The sequence below is a fragment of the Hylobates moloch genome, unplaced genomic scaffold (assembly GCF_009828535.3).
Source record: "Hylobates moloch isolate HMO894 unplaced genomic scaffold, HMol_V3 SCAFFOLD_12, whole genome shotgun sequence".
In the NCBI taxonomy this organism is placed as follows: Eukaryota; Metazoa; Chordata; class Mammalia; order Primates; family Hylobatidae; genus Hylobates; species Hylobates moloch.
Genome location: NW_026652287.1, coordinates 70,142,950 through 70,154,099, shown reverse-complemented (window position 1 = coordinate 70,154,099; position 11,150 = coordinate 70,142,950). Strand labels below are relative to the sequence as shown.

At 39.6% G+C, this 11,150-nt stretch overlaps 1 protein-coding gene across 1 annotated transcript; it reads left to right on the top strand.

Moving 5' to 3' along the window:
- The first annotated feature begins 3,998 nt into the window (after positions 1-3,998).
- LOC116479003 (transcriptional adapter 2-alpha-like) lies at positions 3,999-5,338 on the top strand. The gene has a single exon (XM_032762191.2). It carries the CDS (start codon positions 4,518-4,520, stop codon positions 5,100-5,102), a length of 585 nt encoding a protein of 194 aa, XP_032618082.1. The 5' UTR covers positions 3,999-4,517; the 3' UTR covers positions 5,103-5,338.
- Positions 5,339-11,150: the final 5,812 nt, after the last annotated feature.

The window sequence follows — 11,150 nt, the reverse complement described above, 5'->3', positions numbered from 1 at the left end:
CTCCCTTCCGTACACATCAAGCTCGGAGATTTGCCCCTGCCCAGGACTGGCAGATTGACTTTACTCACATGCCTCGAGTCAGGAAACTACAATACCTCTTGGTCTGGGTAGACACTTTCACTGGATGGGTAGAGGCCTTTCCCACAGGGTCTGAGAAGGCCACCGCGGTCATTTCTTCCCTTCTGTCAGACGTAATTCCTCAGTTTGGCCTTCCCACCTCAGTTTCTCAGGCTCTTGGTATTTAGCAGCTCCTGGTTTTACCTCAAATCACCACCCTTAAGTCTCTTGAAGTGGATAGATCTTCTGTGGCAAGGTACCCTCCAAGACTTTCACCCTGATGAAGTCCTATTCTTTACTTTTATGCTCACTCTTATTCTCATTCCTGTTCTTATGCCACCCTCTACCTCTCCCCAGCTATCTCCACCACACTATCAAACTCACTCTCTCCTAGCCATTTCTAATCCTTCTTTAACAAACAATTGCTGGCTTTGCATTTGTCTTTCCTCCAAAATCATGGAGGCTTTGACTTATTCACTGTTAAAAAAAGAGGACTCTGTACATTTTTCAATGAAGAGTGTTGTTTTTACCTAAATCAATCTGGCCTGGTATATGACAACATAAAAAACCTCAAGGTTAGAGCCCAAAAACTCGCCAACCAAGCAAACAATAACGTTGAATCCCCTCGGACAGTCTCTAATTGGACGTCCTGGGTACTCCCAATTCTTAGTCCTTTAATACCTATTTTTCTCCTTCTTTTATTCAGAACTGTGTCTTTCGTTTAGTTTCTCAATTCATACAAAACCGCATCCAGGTCATCACCAATAATTCCATATAACAAATGCTCCTTCTAACAACCCCACAATATCACCCCTTACCACAAAATCTTCCTTCAGCTTAATCTCTCCTGCTCTAGGTTCCCATGTCACCGCAATCCCGCTCAAAGCAGCCCTGAGAAACATCGCCCATTATCTCTCCATACCACCCCCAAAAATTTTCGCCGCCCCAACACTTTACCACTAGTTTGTTTTATTTTTCTTATTAATATAAGAAGACAGGAATGTCAGGCCTCTGAGCCCAAGCTAAGCAGTCATATCCCTTGTGACCTGCACGTATACATCCAGATGGCCTGAAGCAACTGAAGATCCACAAAAGAAGTGAAAATAGCCTTAATTGATGACATTCCACCGTTGTGATTTGTTTCTGCCCCACCCTATCTGATCAATGTACTTTGTAATCTCCCCCACCCTTAAGAAGGTTCTTTGTAATTCTCCCCACCCTTGAGAATGTACTTTGTGAGATCCACCCCCTGCCCACAAAACATTGCTCCTAACTCCACTGCCTACCCCAAAACCTTTAAGAACTAATGATAATCCACCACCCTTTGCTGATCTCTTTTCAGACTCAGCCTGCCTGCACCCAGGTGAAATAAACAGCCTTGTTGCTCAAAAACAAAACAAAACAAAACAAAAAACTTGAGGCCATTATAGTAACTGAAATAACTCAGAAACAGAAAGTCAAATACCTCATGTTCTTATAAGTGGGAACTAATCAATGTGTACTAATGGACATAGAGACTTTGAAGAATCCAAAATGTGAGAGGTGGGAGGGGGGTGAGGGACGAGAAATTACCTGTTTAGTAAAATGTACACTATGCAGGTGATGGTTACACTATAAACCCAGACTTCAGCACTATGTAATATATTCATGTACAAAAGTGTATTTGTATCCCCTAAATCTATAAAAATATTTTAAATGGCAAGTACATGTTTGGAGAAAAGGACAGAAGCTCTTGTCTAGTAACATAGGGACACTTTCAAGCTAGCATTTCCTCCCTGTGAAACTCTCTGAGTCTCACACGTGGACTTAATTCTTCCATCTCACATTGTTGATATATTAATAGCTACCTGTATAACAGCACTTATATATTATGTGTGTTTGGACTTTGGTAAGTTCATTCTCATAAGGTTCTTATTTCTTTTATTTTTCCATTCCTTATGTGTAGTATAGTGGCTAAATTATACTAAATTGGAGCCTTGATAAAGACTTCCCAACTGAAAGCAATACTAATAATTATCAAAATCGCTTACAAAATAGAGAATTATGTCAATTTTCCCAACCACCCTATAAGGTATGTAGGTTCTTTGATATAACTCCAGTTAATGGATGAGGAAACAAATTTTAAACTATTTGCAAGTTTGCATTTAAAGGTGGGAATGTATGGTAGAGATTAACAACTCAAAATCTGGATTTAGACAGCCTGGGATAGAATCTGGCTCTCCCATTTTTTATCTTCAATGACTTAGCCTCTCTAAGCCTTAGTTTCTTCATTCAGAAAATGGGAGACAATAATAGTACCTAGTTCACAAACAGGGTCATAAGATAACAAATCAGGCTTCACAAGTGCCTGGTAACTTCTATTTTGCAATTATACACATGGTATATGGTGGAAACTCTGCTAGGCCTTTGGGAAACAGAGATCAATAAAACATACCTGTTCTCAAGAAACTTGCAGTTTACTGTGAACTATAACTGCTATGTGGATTAAATAGAATACTGAATTGTGTATATGTTATTATGAGCACACAGCAAAGGGAGGGCCTATTTCTGCCTTCAAAAATCAGGGGAGTGCCCAAAAGGCAGAGAGAGTACATGTAAATTCTCTGATCTTTCTGTTCAATTTTTTTAATAAATCAAAAATTGTTTAATGAAATCTATTAGTTCAAACTAAAACTGTTATAAGATAAGAAGTGAAACGTATTAATTCAAACAAAAAAGATTGAGGAGATTTAACAGAGGGGTTTATGTTAAACATTGAGCCTTGAAGGATGATATAGGAGAAGACTTCTGGGAAAATGACAGGGATGAAGGCTGGAAAGATAGGTTGGGTCCAGGTATATGTTTGGTGTTCCCCAATATGTCATTTTAAAAAAATTGTAATTTCATTTTGACAATTCGCAAGTTTGCATTTAAAGGTGGGAATGTATGGTAGAGATTAACAACTCAGAATCTGGATTTAGACAGCCTGGGGTTAGAATCTGGCTCTCCTATTTTTTATCTTAGGTGACTTAGCCTCTCTAAGCCTTAGTTTCTTCATTCAGAAAATGGGAGACAATAGTAGTACCTAGTTCATAAACAGGGTCATAAGATAACAAATCAATCTTTATGGAAATATTACTAATGAAAATCATATATTTTATATTTTTATTGCCTGAAATATTATTAATATTTCCATTTAAAAACTAAATTGCATTATGAATTATTCATTAGAAGCAAAAAAAAAAAAAAATGACCAGGCGTGGTGGCCCATGCCTGTAATCCCAGCAATCTGGGAGGCCGAGGCCGGCAGATCACCTAAGGTCAGGAGTTCGAGACCAGCCTGGCCAACGTGGCAAAACCCTGTCTCTACTAAAAGTACAAAAATTAGCCGGGCATGGTGATGGGTGCCTGTAATCCTAGCTTCTTAGGAGGTTGAGGCAGGAGAATTGCTTGAACCCAGGAGGCAGAGGTTGCAGGGAGCCAAGATTGTGCCACTGCACTCCAGCATGGGCAACAAGATGGAGACTCCGTCTCTAATATGCAGAGAAAAACAACTTAAATATGGTACCATTTCACTTATCAAATTGGACAAAAAACCTTGTAATTTTTAACAAGAATTTTATATATGTATAAAATATATAAAATATTTTTATATATACTTATATATGTATATTTGTATATACTTATACATATATTTATATATGTGTATTTGTATATATTTATACATATATTTATATATGTGTATTTGTATATATTTATACATATATTTATATATGTGTATTTGTATATACTTATACATATATTTATATATGTATATGTGTATATACTTTTTTTTTTTGAGACAGAGTCTCTCTGTCGCCCAGGCTGGAGTGCAATGGCATGATCTTGGCTCATTGCAACCTCCACCTCCCAGGTTCAAGCGATTCTCCTGCCTCAGCCTCCCAAGTAGCTGAGATTACAGGTGCAGACCACCATGCCCGGCTAATTTTCTGTATGTTTAGTAGAGACGGGGTTTCACCACGTTGCCAAGGCTGGTCTGGAATTCCTCAGCTCAGGCAATCCGTGCATTTCGGCCTCCTAAATTGCTAGGATTACTGGCATGAGCCACCACGCCCAGCCATGTATATACTTTTCACTGCAGTCATTACTGGCTAAAGTTTGGTGAAATGGACACAATCATAAAGACAATTTGGTGACAAATAACAAAAGCCTTAGAAGCACTCACTGCTTTGATTCAGCAATTCCACTTTACAAATCTATCCCAAGTAAATAATCATTTATGGCATGATTATGGGACTTGAGAGACATTGATTTTGTTGAAGATGACTCGGACATTTTACATGCTCTGAAGATGGCTGTGGTAGATATCTATCATTCCAGGTTAAAGGAGAGACAAAGATGAAAAAAAATTATAAGAGACCATGGATTAATCAACCTTAGAAAGTTTCAATTAATGGAACGGCGGTATCCCAAGGAGGTCCATGACCTGTATAATGAGGCGACTTGCAAGAAAAGTGGGGCCAGTGGAACATGACAAATTCATTGAAAGCCATGCATTGGAATTTGAACTTCGAAGGGAAATCAAGAGGCTCCAAGAATACAGGACAGCAGGCATTACCAATTTTTGTAGTGCCATAACCTACGATCACCTCAAGAAGACACGGGAGGAAGAGCACCTTAAATGCACTATGCTCTCAGAAGTTCTCCAGTATATCCAGGACAGTAGTGCTTGCCAGCAGTGGCTCCGCCGGCAAGCTGACATTGATTCCGGCCTGAGTCGTTCCATTCCAGTGGCTTCGAATTCAGGTAGACGGAGTGCACCACCCTTGAACCTCATTGGCCTCCCTGGCACAGAGAAGCTGAATGAAAAAGAAAAGGAGCTCTGTCAGATGGTGAGATTTGTCCCTGGAGCCTATTTAGAATACAAATCTGCTCTATTGAACGAATGTAACAAGCAAGGAGGCTTAAGACTGGCGCAGGCAAGAGCACTCATCAAGATAGATGTGAACAAAATCTGGAAAATCTATGACTTCCTCATCCGAGAAGGATACATCACTAAAGGCTAAGGCTCCAGGGGCTTGGGATCAGAAGTCAGAAGTTTGGAACGTGGATACCAAGCCCCTGAGGATGGAGATGATGCAACAAACCTCAGCTTTACGTGGATTGAGACTTGAACCCTACTTCTCAATGGTGAAAGGCTAGCCTGCAAAAAAAAGCTGCTTTTAAAACAGAAGTAAAGCAGCTTTATATATGGGACTCACTAGATATGAGGGTGAGTAGCCCCACCACGTGTAAAACTTGGTCCTCAAACCTTTCTGCAGAATAAGAAGCCAAACATTTTAATCTTGTTTCTGTTAGAAACAAAGTTGTATATAGAAGTAACTTCGTCAGAATCTACACAAATCACATAGAATAGTTGACAGTTTAATTCCTTCTACATTCAAATCTCTAATTAAAATATTGTGTGCTTTTCCAATAGGAAAAAAAATCATTTATGTTCACATGGATTTAGTTTCACAGTTCACTGTAGCAACACTAATAAGAAAGCAATACTGCAAAAAATCAGCATCCAATAATAATTAATTATGTAAACAAAATATGATACACCCATATAATGCAATACTGTGCATCCTTGAAATTGATGTTATAGAAGAATATTTAATTACATGAGGATATACTGATAATATACTGTAATTTTTTTAAAGTGGATTATAAAATAGTATATATAAGTAATCTTATTTTTATTAAAATGTGTTTCTATATATTTAACGTAGGAAAAGAACTAAAAGGATATATATTTATAAAGAATGTTAAATTAATTTAGTATTAATCTCTGAACAGTAGAATTTTGATAATTTTTAAGTTTTTCTATAATTATCATTATTTATTTTATAACTAAAGAATATTAGTAGTTAGCTTAGGAATCATTTATCTGTTTAGATATCTATTTTATCTAAGAGGATTCTAGGTTCCTTTATATTAAGTAACATATTATATTTATATTTGCATATAAGGGATCCACCTTAGTAGTTTCAAATATTTAAAACCACTTAAATATTTGATAAATGACTGGTATTTCAGTGTTCGTGACTGTCAGTGTTTGTTGATTAAAACTCTTTACACATATGTATAACTCCTTTTTAATTTCACCAGTGGATTTTATATTATTTTACACATAGATTAAATTATTTATTGAAAATTAACTCACATTAGGACACAAAGGCCTAAGAGTGATATAATGGACTTTGGGGACTCCCGTGGGGGAAGGTGAGGGGGATGAGAGATAAAAGACTACAAATTGGGTACAGTGTACACTGCTTGGGTGACAGGTGGACTAAAATCTCAGAAATCACTGCTAAAGAACTTATCCATGTAACCAAAAACCACCTATACCCCAAAGACTATTGCAAGTAAAAACCCCAGAGGGTATAATGGAAAAAAAGGAAAAAAAGAAAATTAACCAACGTTAACTTTCAGGAACTATTATTCTGTTGTTTTAGGATTTTTGTTTTGTTTTGTTTTTATTTTTAGTAGAGACGAAGTCTTGCTATGTTGCCCAGGCTGGTCTCAAACTCCTGAGTACAAGCCGTCCTCCAGCCTTGACCTCCTAAAGTGCTGGGATTACAAGGATGAGACACCATGCCCCAAAGTGCTGTGATTACAGGATGAGACACCATGCCCAGCCTATTTTAGGTTTTGATTAAAAGTTATTATAAAGAAGTAGATATTGTAATTGAAAATAAGGATAAATGTTTTGAACAGAATGTCAGTTTTTGGCACAGGTTCTGATTATTTGTATCAAACATTTATATTAGAAATGTTAATTCGCATTACTCTGTGTTTTCCTATATTGTTGCACTGAATTCCCTAGAAGCAAAGCCTGAAAGCAGAATTCTTGTTCAAATATTTTATTTAGAAAGTTCTTTCAGGAAAGGAGGAGTCACACAGTAAGACAGGAAAGCAGGACAGGACAGAGGGGAAAGCTAAACATCCATGTGGTCTCAGCTTCAGACTAGATTCAGTCTGATTCCACAAGGAAGTTCTGACACACAAATTGTACCACAGAATTAATCTTACATTGAGCTGAAAGGACTGGCTTTTGGTACATACATTTCAGTGGTTATTTGCTGTGGAGTGTCCTGGAAGGGGCTGTGAGAGGCAGGCTATAAGGAAAGGGGTATAAACCCAGCAGGCCAGGCAACTTCTGTCAGGTGAGGGCAATTCCCTGGAATAGAGGATCTGGGTGAGACCCCAACAGTGTCCACTATAAGAATGGCTCTCAAAGTATGTTCTCTTTTCTAGCACCATCTGTCTGGCAGCATACAATAAAAACCACAAAATAACTTCTTCTTTTTTTTTTTTTGAGACGGAGTCTCACTGTGTCGCCCAGGCTGGAATGCAGTGGCGCAATCTCGGCTCACTGCAAGCTCTGCCTCCTGGGTTCACACCATTCTCCTGCCTCAGCCTCCTGAGTAGCTGGGACTACAGGCGTCTGCCACCACACCCGGCTAATTTTTTGTATTTTTTAGTAGGGATGGGGTTTCATTGTGTTAGCCAGGATGGTCTTGATCTCCTGACCTCATGATCCACCCACCTCAGCCTCCCAAAGTGCTGGGATTACAGGCGCAAGCCACCGTGCTCGGCTATTAACTTCTATTGTATTTATTTTTATTTTTATTGTTTTGAGATGGAGTCTCTGTCTGTCACCCAGGCTGGAGTGCAGTGGTGTGATCTCGGCTCACTGCAACCTCTGCCTTCTGGGTTCCAGCGATTCTCCTGCCTCAGCCTCCCAAGTAGCTGGGATTACAGGCATACACCACCATGCCCAGCTAATTTTCATATTTTTAGTAGAGACGGGGTTTCAGCATGTTGGTGGTCTTGAACTCCTGACCTCAGGTGATCTGCCCCTCTCAGCCTCCCAAAGTGTTGGGATTACAGGCGTGAGCCACCGTGCCCGGCCACAACAAAATAACTTCTAAAATGGCATCATGAATTATTAGATTTTATTCCTGTGTATCAAAAGCTGAATGAATTAGCAAACTGATTAAAGAAGAAAATTTGTAGATTAGAAAGCAGTATAAAAGTTTAGTAATCTATGAGATAGTGAGTGAACTGAAGCATTCAAGAACATCCATTCAATCAGTATTTATTGAGCTCTTTCTCTGTGCCAGGTTCCATACTAGGCACTGGTGATATGGGTGGAAACAAAACAGATGTGTCACCCTCCCCCAATGAGGAGCCTAAAATACAGTGGATTAACTAAATATTACACATGCAAATACACCTACAGATCTTGTATGATAGTTGGATATTTTAACAGATTAAAATAGACTCCCATGCTATATATTTTCAGTATTATATGATAAAAAAATTATCTTTCAGTTTTCATCTTCTGCACCGTAGGTTTTTCTTGCGGGTGTGATGAGTAGGATAATAACATTATGGAAAAAGTATATAAATGTTATGATTAAACACACATATTAATTCTAGAGTAGGACTTATTCTGCAATTTAAAAATTGACAAGTTACTTAATCAATTTAAGACTTTGTTTTTATATCTCTAAAGAAAATGGTAATAAAAATACCTATTGTGTAGAGTTAATGTGTGGTATTCAAACAATGTTAGTTCTTTCCTCCTTCTGGAAATTATATTTTAAACATAAATTTTGAAAGACAGGAAAAGAAAACAGAAAGCCTATTTCCAATTACTTTAGAATTATATGACAATGGAAAACTGAATCTACACAATTCCTTTTTTAAAAGAGTTTCTGATTTTTAATTTTTATAGGTACATAGTAGGTATATATATTTATGGGGTACATGAGATATTTTGATACAGGCATGCAATGCATAATAATCACGTCATGAAAAAGGGGTATCTATCCCCTCCGGCATTTATCCTTTATGTTACAAACAATCCAAATATACTAATTTAGTTATTTTAAAATGAACAATTAAATTATTATTGACTATAGTCACTCTGTTGTGCTATCAAATACTAAGTCATTCATTCTATTTTTTTGTACCCATTAACCATCCCCACTCCCCCTCCCACACCCACTAATCTTCCCAGCTTCTAGTAACCATCCTTCTACTCTCTATCTCCATGAGTTCAATTGGTTTGAATTTTAGATCCCACAAATAAGTGAGGACGTATGTTTGTCTTTCTGTGCCTGGCTTATTTCACTTAACATAATCACCTCCAATTCCATCCATGTTGTTGCAAATGACTAGATCTCATTCTTTTTTATGACTGAATAGTATTCCATTGTGTATATGTATCACATTTTCTTCATGCTTTCATCTGATGATGGTTACTTAGGTTGCTTCAAAATCTTGGCTATTGTGAACAGGGCTGCAACACATGTGGGAGTGCAGATATCTCTTTGATATGCTGATTTCCTTTCTTTGGGGTGTATACCCAGCAGTGGGGTGGCTGGATCATATGGTAGCTCTATTTTTAGTTTTATGAGGAACCTCCAAACTGTTCTCTATATGGGTTGTACTAATTTACATTTCCACCAACTGTGTACAGGGTTCCCTTCTCTCTACATCTCCAGTATTTGTTATTGTCTGTCTTTCGGATAAAAGGCATTTTAACTGGGGTGATATGATACCCCCTATGTTTACTCAAGGCCCTAGGGCTCTACAATCAGCAGGTGGTGAAACCAGCCAGTTTTATATCCATCCCTTTGGCGTATAAGTTTCCCTAGGCTTTGGGCGGGTCCAGAGATACTGTTCGGGAGCCAGGGACTGCAGTCAAAAACTTCAGACATTTCCTTATGTTCTCCTCAACACTCAAACCGCAATACAAAGACTTTCACATTCTTGCTTCCCCTTTCCACAAGTACAGGAGCCTCTCCCTGTGGCCACCACCATCACCAGCACACAGCGGGTTCTTCCAAGCCACTACTGATGTTCACTTAAACCCAAGGGCCCATCAGTCAGGCTGTAGTGAATGCTGCCAAGCCAGGGACTCCCCTTTCAGGGGAATGGGCTCCCCTCTGGCGTAGGGCAGGTCCAGAAATTCTGTTCAAGAGCATAGACCTGGACTTGGGGACCCCAAGAACTTACTTATTGTTCTACCCAAGTGGCTGAGCTGGTACCTGAGGTGCAAAACAAAGTCCCCTTTACTTTTCCCTGTGCTTTTCTCAAGTAGAAGGAATCTTTCACCGTAGCCATCACAGCTGGCAATGTGCTTGGAGACACCTGAAGTCAGTATGTTTCAGAGCCCAAGGCCCATGGTGTACTATCTGGTTATTGCTGCTGGTTATTCAGGGCCCAGGGGCTCTTTAGTCAGCACATGACAAATCCTGCCAGGACTGTGTCTTTCCGTTCAAGTCAGTGGGTTTCCTTTTGGCCCAGGATGTGTCTAGAAATATCTTCCATGAGCCAGGGCCTAGAATGGGGAGTGTTATGACTCTGACCAGTGCTCTATGCTCCTGTGGCTGAGTTGATATCCAAGTTGCAAGATAAAGTCCTCTTTACTCTTAACTCTCCCCTCCTTAAGCAGAAAGAAGGAGTCACTTTTGTTGCTGCCAGCACTTTTGTTGCTGCTGGCTGGGATTGGAGTGCGAGGACTGGCACAAGTACTTCTTCAGCCCCCCAGCTGGTGTTTCCCTAGGTCACATGTCACCCTAGTCCACTGGCTCTGAGCCCAGCCCAGCATGAGGACTTGCCTAGAAATTGCAGTCCTTGTGTCTTAGACTGCCTTTCAGGTTTACCTAGGAAATCAGAGCACTTTGGCCCACGGTGGCAAGGCTTGCTGAGAAACTCAAGCTCTGACCGTGGGATGGGTAATTCCCCTCAGGCTAGCCCTGGTCCAAATTCTCCCTCTGTGGATGGGGTGCTGGCTAAGCCCAACATGGGTTTATTTTCTGCTGACAGAACAGCGCTGAGTTCAGTGGAAAGCCCTCTAGTCATTGCGCTCTCCCTCCTCCAAATGCACGGATTCTGTCCCTGTGCTACATGGCTGCTGCTGTATACGGGGGAAGAGGTGGCATCGTGATTCAAGACTGTGTCCCCTCCCCTCCTCAATGCCTCTTTCAGCAAGATGAAGTTACAACCAGGTACTGTGATTGCTCACCTGGTTTTTGGTTCTTGTGACTCTTCTT

Excerpts from the sequence above, each read along its gene's own strand:
- LOC116479003 (XM_032762191.2), top strand. The coding sequence starts at position 4,518 with ATGACCTGTATAATGAGGCGACTTGCAAGAAAAGTGGGGCCAGTGGAA.